Source organism: Centroberyx affinis, unplaced genomic scaffold (genome assembly GCF_046629955.1).
Source record: "Centroberyx affinis isolate AG114_WGS23_722 - 3 ecotype Tasmania unplaced genomic scaffold, CSIRO-AGI_Caff_v1 ptg000521l_1, whole genome shotgun sequence".
Lineage (NCBI taxonomy): Eukaryota > Metazoa > Chordata > Actinopteri > Beryciformes > Berycidae > Centroberyx > Centroberyx affinis.
Genome location: NW_027279170.1, coordinates 1 through 23,305, shown reverse-complemented (window position 1 = coordinate 23,305; position 23,305 = coordinate 1). Strand labels below are relative to the sequence as shown.

General features: G+C 40.4%; 1 protein-coding gene across 2 annotated transcripts; it reads left to right on the top strand.

Moving 5' to 3' along the window:
- The first annotated feature begins 1,201 nt into the window (after positions 1-1,201).
- On the top strand, positions 1,202-9,480 carry ankk1 (ankyrin repeat and kinase domain containing 1). 2 transcript variants are annotated; one of them, XM_071517785.1, is made up of 9 exons: positions 1,202-1,495; positions 1,772-2,051; positions 2,223-2,374; positions 2,779-2,828; positions 3,929-4,084; positions 4,850-4,962; positions 5,306-5,339; positions 5,958-6,198; positions 6,479-9,480. In XM_071517785.1, exons 1-9 carry the CDS (start codon positions 1,311-1,313, stop codon positions 7,518-7,520), a joined length of 2,253 nt encoding a protein of 750 aa, XP_071373886.1. In that variant the 5' UTR covers positions 1,202-1,310; the 3' UTR covers positions 7,521-9,480. The 2 variants fall into 2 exon arrangements, with proteins under 2 accessions (XP_071373886.1, XP_071373885.1); XM_071517784.1 differs by having other exon boundaries at positions 1,769-2,051.
- Positions 9,481-23,305: the final 13,825 nt, after the last annotated feature.

Genomic DNA, 23,305 nt, shown 5'->3' with positions numbered 1-23,305 from the left:
TGACATGTTTTGAGAATTTGCTTAAATTCCTAAACTTAATATGATAATATACTATTCTTCTGTTTTTTATGGAGTTGTTGCCACATCCAGACAATATTTGTTTCCTTTAGTTGTGTGATAATTGCCAAGTAATCCTAATGTGCATACTGCCCTACTTTAGAATATATTTAGATGACGTACCTTAGAATCACCTTACCTGTATTCACACAGACCAGCTGTCATCCTAATCAGGTTAACTTCTCTGACATTTCCAGCTGAAGTGCCCAAACCATCCAGAGAGTGCATTTATCTCCCACAGCAATCTGCGGAAATGAGCTGCTTGAGAATTTCACCACCAACTCCACAAAACTGTTTCACTTGTAAAGAGACAAACTTTACAGCCTTTTGGAAGTCAAATCTTGCAAAATATTTAAGACAGCGCTTCATAAATGTTGAGGTCATAACAAGCCTTGTCAATGCATGAGGTTATTTCAGTTTTAATCTTGCAAGACAGCATTGCACATTTAATATGTATCCTTATTTTTAATCCTTAAGGCAAGTTATATTACAGTCATTATTATTTACAGCACTGGCCTGGCTGGGGAGTGAAGGTTTGACACACATGCACACGCACACGCACACGCACACGCACACACACACACACACACACACACACACACACACCAACAGGGCCAACAGTTGGAGACTGTTGAGCACCTCCACTGGAGCAGCTGGGGGTTAAGTGCCTTGTTAAAGGGCACTTTGATAGTAGTAATTGTTCATTAAGCAGTTCATTTATATAGAGACACAAATTACATCAGTCATATCTATCAGTGTGCAACTCTGCTGTATTGTGATTGATAGTCTGTTGATGCCATATTGACACACTTTTGTCCAGTTGCTTAGTTTTGTATTCAGATGGTCATAAATCATTCCTGGAATGAGGGGCAAGATAGAGAAGAACATATGTCCGGGCTGGAAGCTAGGTCAGCAGTCTTGGCAGCCGGTTAAAAACCGGCTCAGTGACATTGCAATACAAACAAGTTCTGTGCCACAGCTCCTCCCATATATCAACAGTCTAGTTCTGTGAGACTCCACCTGCCTTTCACCCAGCCAGTTACCATTGACTTGAATGTGTATGTGCGTTCTACAACTTGCATATCTATGATATCACCTCTTTTTCCTTTCCCTGCGTGAGACACTTTGGGACGGAGAGCTTCTCCGGCGCTATTAATCGCTGTTGCTCTGAAGGATAATCCCTGTTAGTGTGTGGGATTAGAGAGAAAGTGTGTGTGTGTGTGTGGCTTGTGTCAGGGAGGATCATTGTTCTCATGGATTGTCTTGACGGAGCCCCTGGGAAGTTCAGGAACTTCAGGAAGGATGACTTTGAGGCTGACTGGATTAAGGTGCCGGAATGCAGATTTGGCCAGGTGTACCAAGTCAAGATGAAGCTCTGGCGGGAAAAATGTGCCCTGAAAAGCTTTGACACAAGCCTGTGTGAAAACAGCTTTTACAGGTGGGGCTTAATTCATGAAAGCTATGACATAAAGTACCTATTGCCCTGCTACTGTCACATACTGACATCTTAGCTGTCCGAATCCACAGCAATGCCATATTGGCTTAATATTTATTTTGTATTAATACTGAACTTCACAAAATTGCTGTGGTTTCGTTCATCTTTGCACCTAGTGGTATTAGATTTTGGACATCAGAGAGTGTTTCCAATGGTCAAAGTTCAAAACGCCTGTTCAACGCAGCCCCTCCGTGACCATTATCTTTGTTTTCACAGCAGAATGATAGACGAGGCGCCCAAGATAGCCAAAGTGAAATTCAAGTACATTGTGTCCATCTACGGACTGTGCAGCGAAGCGACTGCCATGGTGATGGAGTACATGAGTAATGGATCGCTGGACAATCTCCTAGCCAGTCACACGTTGATGTGGCCCAAGAAGTTCCAGATGATTCATGAGGCCACCATGGGCATGAATTTCCTCCACAGCATGAAACCCCCGCTGCTCCATCTGAACCTCAAGACATCCAACATCCTACTGGACGATCACCTTCATGTCAAAGTGAGCGAAACTGAGTGAACATAATGAGGCTTTACTAAGGATCTCTTGACAGTTCCAATTAGCTGGAAACAATTTGATTTTTTTTTTGTTTTCATTCTAATGAGCTGTGCAGGGTAATGCATGCTAATTATGGACTCTCTTATATTCTGATGCAACTTTCTCCCTCCAAAGATTTCAGATTTTGGTTTAATCCAATGGGAAGAGTGTTTGAACAAGAAGAAGTTCATGGAGTATCTGATGGCAAGAGGGAACATAAATTACATTCCTCCGGAGACGTTCACCCAGTGCCCCGAGCCTCCAGGAACTACCTTTGATGTTTACAGGTGAGTTGCCAAGGGCATATTCCAACATTGCACCATCAAGTTTCACCTCATTTTTTCTCATATTCAGTCCGCAATTCACACACCCACCTTCCTTAACCTTGCTCTTTTTTTTTTTTCACTCCGTCACAAGAACTCGTACAGGCACACACACACATTCTCACTTTATTTTTTTTTACATTCACCTCTCACTCCCTCTTTCTCTGCCCTTTGTATTCACTCGTTTTCTTTTAAATCTTGAAAAAAAATTATCAGTTTCTCACCGGTGATTTTCATGAATAATTCTTTCAAAGTCCTTGATCTTAAAGCGGGGGTTACCAGGAATTTCTTTGTGGATGTCATTGAATGGAGCATACACAGAAAGAAGAAATTAGGATTAAAGTGCTTCTGTCTGCTCTGATCTATAGCTTTGCAGTTGTGATGTGGGAGATTCTGACACAGCAGAAACCTTATCCAGGTAGGAAATACTGCATTCATAACACTTCTCGTCTTCGCAAGGTGTTTGGCAAAGGTTGTAAAATACACTTATGATGTGGTCACTTATAAATAAATACAATAATATAATGGTGAAGCCACTTTTCAATCATATTACTTAGTACAGTAGTACAGGTCTTTCTAGAAGTGAAATACAATAGTGCGCTGATTACCATACAGCCATTCCATTCATACCATACCATTCATTCATTCAGTCATTTGCTCTTGCCACTTAATCCTTTTTTAGGGTTTCAGGGTGAATATAACCAACCTGAACAAAGAGTGTGGGCTCTCCAAATTTCATGAAATGAGCATGATGTCTTAAAATGCAAATATGTGTTCTGTGCATGAAAAGTGAGACAAATATGTTTCCCCAGAACAAAAGCAAAAGAGCAACAGAAAAGTGGAGGAGACAACAAGAAACAGGCAGTGGTTTGGCACTGAAATAAGGCAGTGAAAAGTAAGGGGGTGGTGGTTGGGATAGTGGATAGGCATGTACAGTACATTTCCCTTCAACTCCACTGACCCAGGTTCAGTTCCCAACTCTTGTGAAGAAGTTTTCCTCTGTGAGTGAAGCTTTAATTTTTAGCAAAAGTTTTTCTTATTTAACCATGACCAAATCCTTACCTTAACCTTAACCAAAGTTTTAGTTGCCTAACCTTAACCCTAACCTTAGCCAAAGTTGTTTACTTGCCTAAATGTAGTAATTAGCTAACCTTTTCACATGTGGAACAGGTGAAAATGGCGTGTCCAATTCATGCCATTGTCACATAATCCAATTTGTGGTAGAGGAACATAATATTGACATAATTATTGAACTTTTTATTGAAAGGATAAACCCCTTGAGATGAAATATGTAATTTTCAAGGAGGTCCTTGAAACACAAATATATGACAGTGTTACACAGTAGGCATATAATTTGTGTCCATAACATGTACTCTGCTTTTCAGAGTACATGCTAATTTCCCGAAATTTTCTGAGCCTGTGTTTGAACAAATGTCCACCCACTCTGCAGCTGTGGTGTTTCTCTGCACTCGTTGTTCTATACTGAACCTCTTGCCTGCCTCTGTCTTGTGGACCCAGGCAGCAGTGTGACCACAGTGCTGATACAGGTGTCGCATGGTAAGAGGCCCAGTGTAGACATGATGCCTGACCACAAGCCTCGCGAGTGTGACCAGATGATCCGCATCATGGAGCAATGCTGGGACCAGGATCACAGGAAGAGGCCACAGTTCTCAGGTGCTTCATTATTAGTCCTCATATAAAACAATATGACTAGATAACACTTCTACCAAGGCAAAAATGTGCAGAAGTCTTTAGCCTTTAATGTATAAATACATGAAGTGTAGCACAGACGTTCCAGGTGTTACAGGTACTGGTTCTCTAGGACTTTGGCAGGATTTACACACAATACAAAACCACCCTCTTCTTGAGTCTCAGTTTCTAATTATCAAGTCCGCGGTTGCTGTCACCTGCTCAGTGTCAGACTATGGAGAGAGAACACATTTTGTTCCATCTAATGCCTCTCCAGAGTGAAATACTTCAATTCAAGAGAGATTGTATCATTTACACAAGAGGCATCAGGTCACTTTTAGTTAGACAAGCAATTACTGTATTGCTTGAGAGGTCATGTTAATGAATACAAATTAGTGTCATGTTTATTCATACACAGTAACTACTCCAATTTGAAATGTAAAAAAAATAATAATACAGCTACTATTACCATATCTGTGGGAGAATTTACCTGTAATTTATGCGTGAAAGCTCATTCTCATTAGTGATGCAATTAAGAAATTATCTTTCTGGGAATTTAGAGTTGTACTCTTCAGAGATTAGAATTATGCATATGACCTCAGGACTACTGTAACTGAGTAAGTTTTGTCACACTAAAGACTGAACTTTTAAGATTTCATTCTCATACAGGGGTAATTATTGATTTGCACTGCATTTCTTTGATTACATAAATTCAGGAGAACAGCGCTTGCCTATTGTTCTTTTTTGCAGACACTGTGAGGAAAACAGAGACTCTGAGTGAAGTCCTGAAGATCCCAGGAGCAATCCAACCTGACCGAGGACAGAAACCAGACTACCCCTGGCTGGTTTCTCCTACACAGAAAGTGAGTTCTGCTTGCTACTTTAAAAATTACCATCTGTTACCATCACCTTTGCTGTAATCAGCAGGTCAGGTTAATGCTAATACAAGGAAATGCATTGGAGAATGTAGCACAATTTACAGAAAACAAAAAGAAAGTACAAAATGTATCTTCTGGCATCTATCTTTCTATCTCTCTGTTTCACTCTCTCAGTCAACACTGCTAAATACTATTGCTATTGCGCAGTAAAGTGATTTGCAAAATGCCCATACTTATAGCTTGATTGATAAGTGTGATTATTAACCACTTATGTTGATTGATGTCACAGCTATTAACTTTTGTAGCATTTCTTTCTTTTCTAATTTAGATTGCTTTGCCTGAGATGCCTGACCTTCCCTCAGGTAAGCACACGGGCAGAGAGAGATGGGAAATCATGTTCATTGCAGTACAAAGCCTGGAGGGTTGACATTTAAAAAGTGCTATTTACAGTGCTATCACATTTTTAATCAGGTACTGAAAAGAACAGTCAACTACTCAGAGAGAAAAGGAGAGAATAAAAGCTGCAACGTTAATTCAGCCTCTCAGATCCATTTACTCTAAAATGTTGAATAGATGAATAGATTCACAGTGCATTTATTGATCCACTCCACTGCCAGCCAAGATTAATTCAATTAAATAGTATGGGTACATTGGCCCAAACGTTCATGCAATCCCACTGATCCCTGATAAGATTCAGACACATCCCACAAGGTAAAAACTTCACACCCACAGCTGATATTGATTGAGTTTCAAAGCAAGAAGAAAAGCTTGATTTCCTGCCATTATAAAACAGAAGCACATTACACTATTCCATAGTGAAATGAAAGAGTGAACTCAATTTGATTAAAGCAAAAATGGAAATCTGGCAATTGCATTGGTTTGAAATTTAATCCAGGCATGTCTGTACTGTCTGTACTAAGTATTTGGACCATTTCTGCAGATGTTTTCTCAAATCATTCACTTTTACTTTCATGCCACAGATGACCAGCACGGCCGGGACGGCATTCTCTCTCTCCTGTCAAAGAAGGACTTTGACAGTTTCAGACAGTCGGTGAAAAGAGAACATACATCCCTGCTCTTTTCAGATAAAAATAGTCTCCTCCACTACACCGTAGCCAGTGGCGATGCAGAGAGTGTCCAGCGTGTCCTGAGTCTGGGTGCTGAGGTCAACTGTCCTAGTGCCAGAGGTTACACTCCTCTCATTATTGCTGTTCTGCACAGGTCTGTATAAAGAAACGTTATTGGTGCTCTCCCGGCTGTTTTGATTGGTAGAATGCCTGGCAGTTCTTGTAAGGTTAACCAAAAACAGTCCTGTCCTTGGATGAGCAATAGCATTATAACAGCAACAGCCTTACAATATCCTTTATCTATTTGGATCTGTTCAGCCCTTTTGTCTCAAACTTTCAAGTGTTGGGTGAATGGGCTCACCTTCGATACTCAAAGTTAAAACTTAAAAACTTCAAGGAATACAGTACACTAAGAATGAACTTCCTCTCTACAGGCTTCATGACATCATCTCTTTATTGCTGGAGCATGGGGCAGCTGCCACCCAGGGAGATGAGGACCAGTGGACACCGCTCCATTTTGCTGCTCAGAATGGCGATGACAGGACTGTCCGACTCCTGCTGGACAAAAGAGCGGTGGCAGATGCGAGAGAAAAAGCCGGTTGGATGCCCCTCCACCTGGCCTGCCAGAACGGCCACGAGACGGTGGTCCGACTGCTGCTGTCTCGGCTGTCAGAGGAGGCGGCTGGGGAGCGGGAGGAGGCGCAGGGGAGGACGCCACTCCACCTAGCCTGCGCCTACGGGCATCTCAGCATTGCCAAGCTCCTCCTCTCTCAGGGGGCGGACCCCAACGCCACCGACCGCTCTCACTCCACTGCGCTGCACTTATCCGCTGAGGAAGGCCACAACAGAGTAGTGAGGACGCTGGTGAAGAGCGGGGTGCGTATCGACAGCGTGGACAGCAGAGGCCACACTCCGCTACACCTGGCTGCTTTGAAGGGCCACACAGGCATCTGCAGGCAGCTGTTGTCAAACGGGGCCAGCCCAGATCCCAGGACCCTCCAAGGCTGGACCCCCATGCACTTGGCTGCCGTCAGGGGCCACGAGGCCACCGTGCTCCAGCTGGAGAGTCAGGGTGGCTGCGTGAATGCTAGGGGTGAGAATGGATGGACTCCCCTCCACCTAGCCTGCCACCAGAGCCAGCAGGAGGTGGTAGCTAAGCTCCTGGCAGCCCAAGCTGACCCAAACGTGACAGAGGACAGCGGGGGCTGGACGCCGCTGCACCTAGCGTGTAACAGTGTCAACTTCCCAAGTGTCCTCCAGCTGATCTCACATCATGCAGATGTCAATGCAGTAAACTGGGGCAAGGCCACAGCTTTACACCTGGCTGCCCAGCATGGCTGTGTGCCAGTCGTAAAGGCCCTACTCCTGAATGGGGCGGACGGGACGCTGCTGGACTCATCTGGATCCACGGCTCTCAATGTGGCCCAGAGGTGTGAAAGAGGGGAAGTGGTGGAGCTACTGGAGAAGAAATGCTGACCATGACTCCATGTGGAGACAGGAATATGAAATAGAAACATTACAGTACAGTGAAAACAAGAATGAACATACCTCTTATAATGTGTTCTTTTGTTAAGACTAGAGTTAGACATTAGAATTTTAGTACAGTTCCTCAACAGAGATTTTTGAACAACTGTTTTCTTTTTTTTCTTCTTTTTTTGGTAGATTTAAAGCACCTTACACCTTTCATTTTCTCAAATCATTTTACTTCAAATTAACAGTCTATTGCAATTTTTTACAAGCAAATTAGCTTTTGATTCAATTTTGCTAGTACCTATACTTTTGCTGCAAAGTAACAACAGAAATGTCATTCTGCCTTGTATTTTTGTATATTTTATTCATTTATTTATTTATTTATTTTAAACCTGATGCCAAATCAGGCATTTATATTGATAATAATACCTATAAAGTCTGCAAAATCCTAGAGGGAAATGGCAGCGAGCCAAGACATGGGGTTAGCGTCAAGTGAAGCACATTACAGTGGGAAAGCATATATTGATTCTTCTCTTTGAGCTATCTTGCCTCCTATGTTTGTTTTCCTGGATAATGGAACTAATGCTGCTGCCAAGTATGGATAAATACATGTAAATATAAATGACTTGCTTTCATAATGACTTATAGAGGTGTTATTTTAATTAAAGGAGAAATGTTTCACTTGCCAGACTATGAATGTATTATGTGTTTATTAACCTGATAACAATACTGATGAAAAAGGTAGTGGGTCACTGTTATTGGCATTATTTAAATATCATTACTGAACCTTTCAAACATATAAATGCATGTATGTGTTATGACATGGCAAAATTGATGGTAGAAGATAAGTTTGATTATCATTCATTCCCTACCAATTGAGGAAAGGACCGCCCAGCTTGTGCGTAATTTACCATGGTGCCTATTTAAATTCAGTTGAAATGCATAGATTCTTGAGTTATATTGACCGGCACATTTTTATTGTCCTGTGGCCTATTTAGATATGATTATGAAGCTAGCAATGTATATGCTGACTTTTGTGACATTTGTCTCTGTCCTCATCAAAGTGAACATAGAAGACATCTTTCTTTCTTTCTGTGGCAGTGACATGTTAGGCTGATGTACAAAGAACTAATACTCTGGTAACTTATCCACTAGAGTTTGAAAAGCAACTGTCACACTATCAAAAGAGGCTCTCTGAGAGAGGGCTGTGTATTTCAGGTTGGGACTGGAGTATGATTTATCGTTGAAAGTGACCCTTTTACTGCAGCAAAGATCATTTGAAGTCTTTGCCTTCACTGGCTTAAAAATTGGAAGTGAACCATACTTGTGTGATTGCTATCTAAACAGTCTGATGACAGCTTAACAGTTAGGAATGCCAGCCATTTGTGGCATTCACTTAGATTTCCTCTTTATGACAGATACAGTAGCTAACCTGTCTGACAGCGTTTTTCTCCTACTACTAACATTCACATGTTTTTTTCTTCCTGATACTGGTGTGTTCCCCTAATAAACAGGTGTCATGTACAGTATGTAAAACACATCTGGGTACACAAATTAATGGTTTGTATGCAACCATAATGTTGTTCTGATTGGCAATTCCTGCAAAATGAAACTCAATCTCCCAGCAGCATCTAATCAAGGCCACCTAAATCAATGGTGCTGCCCCAACCTTTTTACACACAAGGTGGCACATCGGACACCTTCTATCAGCCAATAATTGGGTTTGCAGGAGCCTAACCTAATTTAATTTTCAAACAGGGAGACAAGCAGGAAGAGGATAATGTCATGCAAGTTGCTGCTGCTACAAACACAAAGAGCTCAGGAAAGTAAGAAGGCAGCTGTATCAACAATGTGTTTTTTTTTTCTTCTTTAATTTCTATAACAGAAAGTTAATGGAAAATTGTGTGTATTTAATATCTAATGTGTGTATATAATATGTAATATCTAAATAAAACAACTTACTTGAGTGTCATATTTTTCCCTTATTTTTCGCCATACAATTATTTCAATAAATCACTGTTCTCTGATCCCATTCAAACTCAATATGTTTTTTTCTGCAAAGTGCCCTTTTAACTCTCATGCTTGTCCTTTTACCTGGTTTTGTAATCCCCTCTTGTAGAATTCTTTTAAATTAAATAAACAGGAAACTTGCCTTCCAAGTTGCCTGATGGCCTTCTCTTCGATTGAACTAAATTCCTGTAGTTCAGAATAACTCAATAAAAAACTACAACCCAGAATTTAGCCTCGTGGAATGTTGGCGGTGCTGGCAGAATTTGCACTTGCACAAATTAAACAGACATAATAGTGCTGCATTCCACGGCTTAAAAAGGCTCCATGTTAAACTTAAAATAACTTTACATACCTAATTGTAACTTTTTAATTAGCAGTTCAGATCGTGGGAGTTTTTGGTGGCTTTGCATGAAATGGCAAATTATTATTGTCTGATTTTACATAAACTTCTATACACTGTTCATACTGTGTCTACCCAAGTTTGAGAGTTTTGTCATTTGCGTAGGCATTGTTTTATTTGCATGAAAATGAAAAAAACATGTTATGTTGTCCAAGCTACATGTTGCAGGATGTCACATGATGCAACCTTGATACACTGTTAAGAAAGACAAAGTCTGTTTGACATTTACAGTTTCCATCTCCACGATGCAATGTAATCTAGCTATTAAGCTCCTTAGAGGAGAGCCATTACATGTTCTCTGCAGAGCCCCTCTTAACTGGCAGGGTTAAACTCTCCACTGAGCCGTGGCCTGTGGTGTTAAGCAGCTGCAATCATGACTAATGCAGCTGGGTCTTTTGACCCAGGTGTGCCGCCTCAGCAGGGCCAAGCAGGCATCTAGGCAGGCATCTCTGGCCCTTGCCAGGATAATTGATTGAGTGATCTATCATGTCTCCAGGGGGATGATTTTTTCCAGAGTGATGATGTGGAAAACATTTCTCGCCCCTGTCATCTCTTAGCGACCTCTCACTCTGCAATATGACGGTGGAAAAACAGCCTTAGTCGGTCTCGCCAAATCCCCAAGGTTGTTGCTTGCTGCCGTGCAAGTGACTGCTCTTTTTTACCTTGGTGAACTACCATTCAGTTTACTGGTAATCACATAGCTTTTTGGTTAGTTTTGAGCCTTTTTCGTTTTTCACCACACTAACCCTTTGAATAAACACAATACACATCCATTTTATAAAGGTTAGTCTTTGTTGTATTACACATTCTCCAAGTAGTGATCTGTTCCTATAATGCATATCATCTAGAGATAAAACATGATATATTTACTGTGGCTCAAAGAAGCCCTTGATTTTAGTATTACTCAACAGCTGCTATTGAATGGCCTTGTTTTCTCCAGCATATTCTTATTCTTCTCTGTGTCTCCTGTTTCCTTTCCTTGGTGTTGTCATCGCACGCTGTTCTGAGATGATTAATGGTGAATCTCACTGCTATCTTTCAAGCCCAGAGCAGAAACCCCTACTCAATACCTACACTTCATGAATACCCTATACATTCTGTAACAACAACATCCCACACTGGAGAGGATTGCATGTCCCATATCTGCTACAACAAATACACCCGCAATCACAATGTCTCTCTCTCTCTCTTCTATGCCTCTTTACATCCTGCTCATCTTTCTCTCTCCTCTTTTTCTTTCTTCCACATAATTATCTCTTTTAGGTGTAGTAACCCATAATGAATCTGAAGGCATGATATTTAGGGATCCAAGCACCGCAGTTGCTCAAACCCTATGATTTACGTTAGGATTCTTCTTCTTTTTCTTCTTCTGCCTTAAAACAATCTGTACCACACAGACCCAGGCAAAACAAATAAGGTTTTAAATCTCCCCGACTACACAGCCAGAAACAAATATTCTGATCATCCAGATGGTGGCGCTATAAGAACCAACTTTACATTTTCTCTTTGATTCCTTGGCTCCAGACAAATCCATTGCACATACTGGTGTTCATTTCCTCCACAACAGTTTTTCCATCACTGAATTTTATTCAAAACTACTACTAGCTATTTCTCCTGAAAAGTTCGACTCTCAATGCAATTTCTCACACACATCACATTATGCATCATAATCACACAAAATTTGAGGTTTGATGCATTCTCAAGCTTGATGACGAAGACACAAACAGGAAATGAGGCATAATTAGTAAATGCTTGATGCTAGAGCAACCATACATCACATCAATTGGGATGGGTACTGAAGAGCGTGAGACATTTGGTCACGCTCCATGGCAGGCAAACCTTGCAATGAGAGCTATTTTTTTTAAATTTCTACTACAGAGTTGACTGTCTCCTCCAAATCTTACACACAGCATGATTGAGCTGCCTACATCATGCCCACTTCACAGACTTTCATAGACGTAATTGTCCCCCCCAATAAAATTGACGATTCACATGCGCCGTCTTTTACACGTGCAAGTCCACTATTTTCAATGTGGCCGCACTGCAGACGTGCTGAAAAGCGACAGCGTCATGGTCACGGTGCGCAAATGCGTTGCGAGGCGCAACCATGGTGTCCTGAGATAAAAATATCTCAACTTTTTGGAACGTCGCAAGCGCACCGCATGTCACATAGCCTGGAAGCCTGAAATAAGCCTTGAATCGCTCACCATCCAAACAAAGGTCCAGGATCTACCGATGATATTCGCCGTACTCTTATATCTTTGCTAAATTCTATACAGCCAGTATCCTGGTGCTCGGCCAAATTCATGTGGAACATTCACTATCAAAACCACATGTCATCAATCACCAAGCATGCCAATCATACCCCAACCTCATCCCAAACTGGACTCTGCCTTGGTTTAATACCTCTAGCATTTTACTAGTCATAATATAATAAAAGATTTAAATTAGCATTTTGGCTAGTCATACTGTAATAAAAGATATCTTAAATTAGCATTTTACTAGTCATAATGTAGGCTAATAAAATATATCTTAAATTAGCATTTTGACTAGTCATAATGTAATAAAGATATCTTAAATTAGCATTTTGACTAGTCATAATGTAATAAAGATATCTTAAATTAGCATTTTGACTGGTCATAATAAATGAGAGATATCTTAAATTAGTATTTTGGTTTGGTTATAATATAATGAGAGATATCTTAAATGCTAATTTACAATATCTCTCATTACATTATGACTAGCCAAAATGCTACTTTAAGATATTTCAGATATCTGTAATGAGAACTACTGGAACTACCACTACTAGGCCTATACTGCTGCAACAGCTGTAGTAGTAGCAGCAGCAGCAGCAGCAGCAGTGTTGTTGCTTGCCACTACTGACTAGCTACCACCTGGCTTAACGGTACTGCTGCAGCAGCAGGAGCAGCAGCGGATGCACCACCACATTCCCTGGAGCCCCTGGTAAAGCTCTTACTGTGGACTTTGACAACCCTATAAACCCTATAACCCTATAAGATAAGATAGAACTTGATTAATCCCCTTAGGGAATTTCAGGGAAGCTTGCCTTCCCACTGGGGAATTGAAACCCGGCCTCCTGCGTGACAGGTATGGATACTAGCCATTATACTAACGCGGAGCACAAACTGTTTGGACTGGGTGGCGGGTTTGCTTCAGCGGGAGGCGAACCGCACCGCGACCGCTAGGCCACCATTTGGACTGGCTGGCAGGCTTGCTTCAGCGGCAGACAAACCGTGTCTCTTCGTATCAACCACCAGCTCTTCAACGAACCACGTTTGCTAGCCGCCGCCGCACCTGTTTCAAACTATCAAAATTAACTATAAAAAAAGAACTTCAAAAAAAGCCTGCATGAGAGATGCGAGAGACACCACCAATCTGTTGCTCCTGCTCCATCTCTCGGTGTCTCGTGCTGGTTTTGACAGGATTGCGATCATTTGAAGGCTTGTTTTCACAGGGTACTCATTTCTCTCAAAAACACTTTCAGTGAACTATTAAGTTAATATAAGAGAAAGTTTCCAAACGCGCCCATGAAGCATCCAATAGCTACTGGTCTGAAATGAGGACCATGTAAAAAGGTTCCCAAAGAAAGCCTCTTGACGCAGTCCAAGCAACAGCTGTACCAGCACCCAGGGGAGCATACCTTACTGTGGTAAGGTATGAAGCTCAAGACCTCCAGCGAGGCCTTTTATGCCCTGAGCTGCAGTGACCAAATACGTCAGAATTCTGATTGTGATGTCATCAGTGCAGCTGAGACAGGCTCTGATTGGTAGAGCAGAGTCCAGCTCCACCCAATGATGTCATAAGCGGTTAGAATGGTGAAGCGAAGCTGTGTTCTGATTGGTGGAGGAGAAACAGCAGGCCAAGCCGCCGATTGAATGCCAAAAGTTTGGATTATTTGATATTATATTTAGCCTATTACGTAGAACTTTATCTCTATTTGGAGTAGGCTTGTAGATGCATGCATTTACAAGTCAAACTTTTCAAGAGCAATGTATGTAAAATAAGTCTACATTGTGCAATTGTGCAATGTGCAGTTCGATGTCACACATGTCCATTCTGAGGTGTGTGTGTGTGTGTTTGATATGTTGATATGCCTAAATGTTGTCTAACAGCCTTGAAGCATAGGCATGAAACCGCCCCCCCAAAAAAACAGATGTCTCACATATAGGCAAAAAAAACCCAAAAAACCTCCACTTCCACCTAGTGTGAAAAGTGTGTCAGACTGTGCTCCTTAGTGCCACCATCAGATCAACTTTGCAACAACACTTGTTTTTTTTTTTTATCTGTCCTGCGAAGTTGACTTAATCTCAACCAAATTTTACACACATAATTCAATTGCCTGCATCATGGCTACTCCAGAGAATTTTGATACAAGTAACCATTTGGCCAACACACGCAAATGAAGTTTACAGCAAAGATTCGCAAACCTAATAATTTAATGCTAGAGCAATCAAACTTCACTTACATACATATTTGCAAAGGGATTCTATAGTGTGTCCGATCACATTTGGTCATCATTTATAATGTTACTGTGAGGACAAATTGGCAATTTTGCAAATTGTGATATCTCAGGCATTCGTGTGTGTTTCAGCGGGAGGTGGCCCATGGGCTTGGACCACAATGGCCATTTGCGGCTACATTTGTTGTTTCCTGCTGTTATCTATGAAGGCTGGCTGGAAGAAAATTTGCATCATTTACTCATTCCCCATCTATTATAACACATTGTTTTTTAGAAGCAATTGGCTGCACAGGCTAGCATGCGCTAAGGTTCATTTACTATGAAATGATCTCATAGCATATCTTGTCACAGGCTGAATAAGTGAAGCAATCAAAGCTTCTGTCAGAGATGGTAATGGAGCACTCCCACTGAGGTGAGCTGGAAAATCTCATTCTCACTCTCCTCAAAGCAAGTGCAGCAGAGCATTTTTGAAGTTAATAAAAGATAAAAATTTCCACATGTTGCTGGACGGAAGGGACTAGAGAGGTTCTCTGCCTCTCACAGCAGGTTTCAAACACATTTGTAACAGCAGGTAGAATTTCAGAGTCCTTGTTAACAACTCAGCCCAGCACACTACACACAGAGGGACTAATGCCTCTCTATTGTGTTGTAGTCTTTGTTAGTCTAGGCACACCAGTAAAAGAACACTGTTTATTAGTAAGCTTACAAAGAAATTAATGACGTGTTGTAAATATTTGAACTATTTGGCTTGCACAAGTATCATTTGAAATACATAAATAATTGGAGGCTTTTTTTCAAGACAATATGCAATTGTGGGGCTGTTTAATGATTAACTAGATTCAACTGCTCATGACTCATGAGTAGCGTGTTCACTTTTAACGTGACCAATTCAAGAGGTGGATTTTCTGTAAAAGTTAAAAAAATGAAAACTTTGTTTTTTAAAAGGTTTCATATACCCAATGGTCAACAGAATGTTTTGGAATCAATGCTCTATCATAAACAGCAGTTTCACTTTACATTTTGACTGAAATGAAGGTGACATGAACTCAGTGCTGATGAGTACTGTCATACTGTATGTGTCTGACATAGAGACTGAAAACTATTCAAGGAAATGATGTTGGACAATTCAGTTTGGATTTGTAAGCATGAGCACATCTCTCCCAAAATTAGAAATAAAACAGTCAAGACTCTCATGATCAAGTCATCAAGACACACATCTTGGATCTTATGCTTCAATTAGAGACTGTCTTAGTGGACACAGATGGGTACATAGGGATATGGGCATATTCTGTGCTCATAACTTAAAAACTACAATGAAATAAATCTTAGTTAGCTGTAAAAGGTCAAACTAACTTTATTATTTACATGTGACAGTGAACACTATAATTAAATCACATTTTTTGTTTTACTCTGTGGTGGATGCAAATATTTAAACTCTTATTCAGGGATGAAATAGAAACTTATAATTATACCCCCTGGCTACATTTATCCAACACTATGTAAGTGACTTTTTTTGTTCCCCATACAAATGCTACATCACTAGTCTGACTGACATGAAACTTGCTACAAATTACACTGATTGGCCTAATGAGGGCACTATAATTAAAGGTCAAAATGTTTAACTAAAATGTGATATCTCAGACACCATTGGTCCAAATTTGATGAAACTTGGAGTAATGATGCATTTGTCACTGTGTTCTGGTGTTTTTTTAAAATAATGGCACTGATTGGCCTGGTGGGGGCGCTATGAAAAGGGTCCAAATTGTTTCTCTTCTTTTTTTTCTCTAAATGGCTTTTTTCTTGCAAGGACGTTTTCTGAGGCTTTTCTGGCATCACTTTGCACGACACTGCCTCTGATGTTCCTCTACAAATTACAGAGGAATTAATTCATCTTTTCAACATCTGCTGCTCTAATATCCTTGACATTATTGCAGCTTACAAAATTAAAATAGTCTACACCTAAAGCCTTGCCCTAGCTAAATGAGCACACTCATTGGCTTAGAGACAACGCTGTAAGGCCAAGCACAATTGGAAGGCCACCAAGCAGCAAATCTCCTTTCAGATTTTAAGACTTAATTCAGTCTTGTAAGAAAGCAGTTATGGATATGAGAGTGACCTTCTTCTCAGACATGATATTTAAGAACTACCGTAACAATGTTATTTTCAGTGTTATTAATTCTGTTGTTGCCTCCTCTAGATACCCTCTAGACTCTAAACGGTATCACATTGTGCAGGGGAGGCCTCTAAACTTTAGAGGCCTCCCCTGCACTATGTGAGACATTTTTCACTAAAAACATGGAAGATATAAGGTTGAATATCCCATCCCCTGTCCTGGACCTGTCTATTATCCAGGTTCATTCTGCGGCATTGAGTGTATCTTACTTGAACTCCTGGAGGAGACTATCTCTAACATGAAGTCTTCCATCTGCCCTCTTGCTCTGCTCAAAGACGTTTTTAACACTGTAGGCCCTAGCATTTATTGTTAACAGCTATCTAACTTCTGGAATTTTCCCATCCAGTTTTAAGCATGCCACCGTTCAGAAACTTAATTTTATACCGATTTCCAAACTCCCTTTTTTTATCTTAAGTTGTAGAGAAAAGTATTTTTTCTCATCTATTTTCTTTCTTGAATTTTAATAACATTTTAGACCACTCCATAGCACTGAGACTGCTCTCCTAAAGGTCACAAATGACCTTCTTTTGACAATCGATACAGGGGATTGTGCAATTTTAATTTTTTTTTAAACCTCACTGCAGCATTTGATACAGCCGATCATATAACTCATGTACTTTCCTGTCTTCATCACTGGTGGGCATATCGGATACGACACTAGGCTGGCTCACGTCTCATCTTTCTAATACAACATTCAAAGTATAATATAATTGTATAAAGTGTGTATAATTCTTCCTCCTCCTCCCAATTTATAACCTGCGGCATCCCACAGGGCTCTATTCTAGGTCCCATCCTTTTCTCCCTGTACATACTGCCTCTTATTATGTCATAATATCCAATGTGCTATTGCTATGCAGACGACACCCAGCTTTACCTCACTTTGAAGCCCAGGGACCCCAACTGTCTTGATAGTCTCCATGAGTGCCTTTTAGACATTAAGAGCTGGATGTCTGAGAACTTCCTCCAACTTAATGATGATAAAACTGAAATTGTTCTTATCGGTCCTCCTGGATGTCACAATATAATCTGCAGCAGACTGGTTATTTTACCTATGGATGTTCTTTGACCCTAATTTAACTTTTGACACACAGGTTAAAAGAGAAGGGTCTAGCTGCAGCCTGCAGACTCACTACAAGACATGCCCCCACCGACAAGAAACGCCCCCCACCGGCTACGTCAGTACAAGAAACGGCCCCTGAGAATATGGTGGCCGAAATGGGTCGGACAGTGGAAACTGGCCAAAATCTGTTTTGTCGCCGATGTGCATTTCCTTTTCAAAATAAAATCCCCAAGAGGCTGGCACTAAAAACACAGTTGTGAATTGTGAAATCTCTGTAACTAATAATTAATAATGTAGCAAAATGTTTAAGAGGACGACGTAGGCAGAAATCCAGCAGGTGGCGTAATAAATAGAAAGGTAGGGGGCATGAGTTTTATTAAAAATATAATTTCCTTGTCACTTTGATATAACAGAGTACTTTGCATAGAACTTGGAATTGAAAATGTCAAATAAATTTTGAAATAAAAAACAAAACAAAACATTTCTTAAGTTTAAAAACTCTTGGTTTACAATTGGGCTAATCCTAAATTACTAAAGAATAACCCCACCACCAAAAACCAAATTGTGATTAAAGTAGTCTAATTGTATACTTAATTCACTGATAGAGCTCTTGATACAAGAAGTAAGAATATACAGCCCCCACACTTACAATGACGATAGGTTTCTTCTATACATTTCCTTATTCCTCTCCTGTATATTCAATTTCACGCTCATTTCAAGAAGGCACAAAATGTAGTTTTCCCAGCCACACTAGCTGAATGTGCACTTTTTTTTCCTCTTTCAGTGTTAATTAATGCAGTTAACATCAACATCAACTGCATTGTCACTATCACAGTTTCTTGGAGGGGGTTCTGTGATTAACATGTTTTTATTTATTATCAACAAGAGAAATACCATTTCGTTAAAACATCAAGACTTTTACTTTGAAGGCTAAGAAATTCTACCGGAAGTGAGTTTCCTTATTGTGGCTAGTTTCATGCAGCTTTACTTTGCAGAAGGCAAAAATCATATAATTTCCTATGAAAACGATTGTTTTTCAACTTGCCATTGATAGCTTGCTAACCACATATCATAGCATCAGAGTCAACTTAGCTACGTTAAGTTGCTAACCAAATAGCATAGAATCAGTGGTCTTTTGATAGCCAGTTAGCTTCTAGCAATCTCCTCTGCCATGAGTTTGAAATACCCACTGAAAAGCTGTCGTGATGAGGGGGCGTTTCTTGCACTGACTAGTCGGTGGGGGCGTGTCTTGTAGCGAGTCTGCAGGCTGCAGATATACCTACTTGGGTTAAAAGGGTTGTGCAGCCGTGCCTTGTGCAGCTGAGAACTATTTCAAAAATGAAACCACTACTATCCTCTCTGACTTAGAGAATGTCATTCATGCATTTATTTCCTCTTGCTTAGATCACTGCAATTCGCCTTACTCAAAAGTCTCTGTCATGTAGAATGCTGCTGCAAGGGTTCTCTCTAGTGCCAAACCTAGAGACCATATGGTTAACTGGTTACTTGTTAGTTTCGGAATTGATTTTAATATTTTACTGATTACCTTTAAAGCACTGCATGGTTTAGCCCAAGATACTTTTCTGACCTTAATTTAACTCTCTACAAGCCAGAGTGCACCCTGTGGTCCCTCAGGCAGAGTCCTCCTTCTTTGTCCCATAGTAAAGACTAAAGACTGAAGGAGATGGAGCGCTCTCCATTAGAGCATCCTATACTGTGGAACAACCTGCCTGAGAGCTAAGGCTAGCTAAATCAATTCAGGCCTTTAAATCTATTCTTAAAACTCACCCTTCTGTAGCAATACTTAGATGTTTAATTTATTTGTTCTTATTTATTATTAACTAATTTGTTATTGACTATACTGTCCTGTTTTTATGTGTTGTCCTTTTTGTCCTCTGTAAAGGGCTTTGTAAACTTTGTTTTTGAAAAGCTGCTTTACAAATAAAGTTTATTATGTATTGTACAACAAGGCCAGCATAAATAAAGAATCACAAAAAAAAAAGAAAGAGGAGCCATACTGAGCATTTCAACAACTCTGGAGAACATACACTTTAAAAGTATTACTCTGCAGGTTAATAACAAGAAGTAATATTGCTATTGTAGACCAAGTGCTTTAGAGATTGCTGTCATAATGTCCAAAACTATCCCTGCTTGGACAGACTGCCAGGAGGACTGAGCAGAGAGAGTAGAGAGGAGGGAATTAAACACCACTCAGATATGTATCTGTTTCATTTCCTCTTGCCTTCACCCCTTGTCCTTCAGGCTTCAATAAAGATTACATTCAACCTCCGCAGATGAACGAGAATTGTTTTTCTCACGGCCTGCCCCTGAACACCACACCACAGCTAATCCTGTTGCTGCTCACACACCTGTCACTCTCCAACAGGCAGAGTGTGGCTCTTCACTCACTTGGACATGCATTATTGACTATAAGTCATGGCATGTCACACAACACGGTACACGGCACACCCATTTACTGCGCTGCATGACAGGGTACAGCACCCTCTAGACTAGTATATATGATGTTTTGTGCATAACAGCTGAAGTCTGAAATCATGTCAGGTACCTTACAAGTCCAATAAGTCAACTTTTCAGGTCTAAAAACCTAAAACTGGTTAATTTTGCCATGGTGCTCCCTCCCCTTTCAATGATAAAAAATACTATATTGTGCAAACAGCTGATCTTGAGAATTAGAAAGGGAATCTGTTTTCTTTAAACAAACAGAAATGATACAGTCGCACTGAATAAATATTAATCCATGTCTAAATGTGAACTGTTTGGTAATCACAGTTACCACAGTTAAAGTCCCTTGATATTCTTTGCAGCAAGGTAGAAAAAAATTATTGGGAATTAGGTTATCTGTGATGGCCCTTCCGGACTGCTTTACCCCACTCTTTTATAGCCAGGATCTAGCAGAGAAAATGAATCAATACTTTCAATACAAGCACAGATTAAGGTGAGACTAGTATTTTAGACCTTTGGAGCCTAAAACTCTCCAATAAGGTACACTGTGTGCTGAGGATAGATATTCTATTGAACTTTTCATCAACATTTTAAAGTTTCAGAATGATGGGTAAGAATATAATGTACTTTCCAGGACCTTCCCTTCATGGGAAAAAGAAACTTCAAAAAGATTTCATTCTCTGGAATGATTCACTCAGAATCATTTAGATATTGGCTATAAATCTCTCTCTCTCTCTCTCTCTCTCTCCCTCTCTCTTTCTCCCCTTCTTTCTCTGCTTTTGAATCAGGGCTTCAGATACCCACATAACTGGATGACAGCTATGTCACAGTAAATCACACACTTTTAATGACCGTCAAGCAGCATCTCTGATGCCTGGGCCTCAAGGATGTTGATGTCTGGTCCTTGGGCTGGATAGCTCACAGTAGAGCACAGGCTCTCAAACTTTATACTAACGACCCCCTATGGATACACACAGGGTCTGTGATGCTGATATGACAAGCAACAAGCCTGAGGATGTCAAAGACCCCAGGGTTGAGAATTGATTTTATGATTTAATTTACTATATTGCGATTCTTTATATATTAATTCTACACTGAATGTACAACATATTAGAGACATTTTTCTGATATTGAGTTGCAGTCCCTTTTACACAATCTACATCTCAACTGTCTCAAAGCTTAAAAATCCTTTTCTAACTCTGCTTCTCTTTATCTACATCTCCTTCTTTATATATTAAATTATACACTGAATGTACAATAGAGACATCTTCCTGATATTGAGTTGCAGTCCCTTTTGCACAATCCAAATCTCAATTGTCTCTAAGCTTAGAAATCCTTCTCTAACTCTGCGCTCCTTGTGATTGGTATACTTAATGAGGCAAATCAAAATGAGGGATGATGGCTTTTACCTGGATTCACCTCCTGAGATTAAGCTCCCCTAATATTTTGCACATTCAGTGTGTATCTCCTATTGCCGTAACATATGATACCATTTCAGATGTTCTTGTTGGAACTCTTCAATGAGAACTATATGGTTCTGTGTAGCTCAATGGGTAGATCATGGCACTTACACATCCAGGGACAGGGATTCGTTTCCACCGGGCCCAACCATGCTAAAAATGTATGGTCCTGTAAGGCATTTTAGAAGTTTCCACGCTGTAATACTGTATGTCACAATATTACAGAGCTGCAGAATATAACTCAGAGTTTGAGGACACTAGACCTTGATTACTGAGTCTAGTTGTTGGTAATAGGGAAGATCACTTGACCTTGGTCTTGGATCAGGCTTCAGAAAATTTGCTCTATACGGGCCAGTTTCACAGACAAGGTTTAAGACTAGTCCCAGACTAAAATGCCTGTTTGAGCTGTCTTAACTCAAAGCGACTTGCACAGAGTTATCTTAAAATAGTCATAGATTTAGCCTGTTCTAGATTAAACAAAGCCGATTGCAAGAGGGAGGATTAGAGCTACTCTAGGACTAAATTTAAGCTTAAATTAATCCTTCAAAGAGGCAGGTTTAATTTCTGCTTAGTACTGTTTGTGAGGGAGCATGGACTATTTGGAATATCTAAATGAAGACCAACTACAGAGGCCAGCCAGACGAGTACTTGTGGATAGGAGTAATCCATTAAATTACATACGCTTTCGTATGTACAAAAATGCATTGGAGATAATATCTTTGCTAGACTTTCCTCTCTGTCTCAAAGAGGAAGGCCTTTACCCAATTCTCTCCAAGTTCTGATCACTTTGAGGTTTTTGGCATCTGGCATCTGGAATCTTTCATAGTGAAACTGGTGATTTGTGTGGTGCCAGTGAAGCAACTGTCTGTAGAATAGTTCACAAAGTCTGCAGGGCCATTTGTGAACTGACGAGTCTTTACATCAAGTTTCCTGATGCTGCTGGCCAAGCCAACTATAAAGTGCAATTCTATGAATATGGGCACTTCCCAGGATTGATTGGCTATATAGATGGATGTCATGTTCCCATCGAGTGTCCATCAATTCCTGATGCTGAGGAGTACAGGAACCGTAAGAACTGGTTTTCCGTCAATGTTCAGGGTATATGCACTCCTAATTTAGAGTTTTCAAACATTGTTGCCCGTTGGAAAGGTGCGACTCACGATTCAAGGATTTTTCTCAACTCTTCATTGTGTGCTCAGTTTCAGAGAGGACAACATAGTGGACTACTACTTGGTGACAGTGGACATGGTCAGAGTAACTTTTTATTCACTCCATACATAAATCCCACAACAGCTGAGCAGCAAAGATACAACAGAGCTCATATCTGCACTAGAGGGATGGTCGAGCGTATGTTTGGAGTATGGAAAAATCGATTCCAGTGTTTACGCAATACACTTTGTTTCAAGCCAAGAAGATGCTGCAAGGTGATCATTGCTACAGCTGTGCTGCACAACCTGATTGCGGTCCTGATCCTCCACTGAAAGATCAGGATCAAGCAGATGTGCCCATGGCTGAGGAAAGCAATGACCAATGAGGACTTGCACACAGAGTTGCTTTCACATTACAGCACTTCAACTAGATGAGATGCATTTAAATATGGAATGGATTCATTATGGCTTATTTTTGCTTTGATAATGTTTGTTCTGTGCAAAACTAAAATAGTGTGCAGCAAAATTAAATGAGTGACTAAACCAAGGCTGATTTAAAATGTAGTTTGTGGTGATTAAAATACTCACACTCATGAA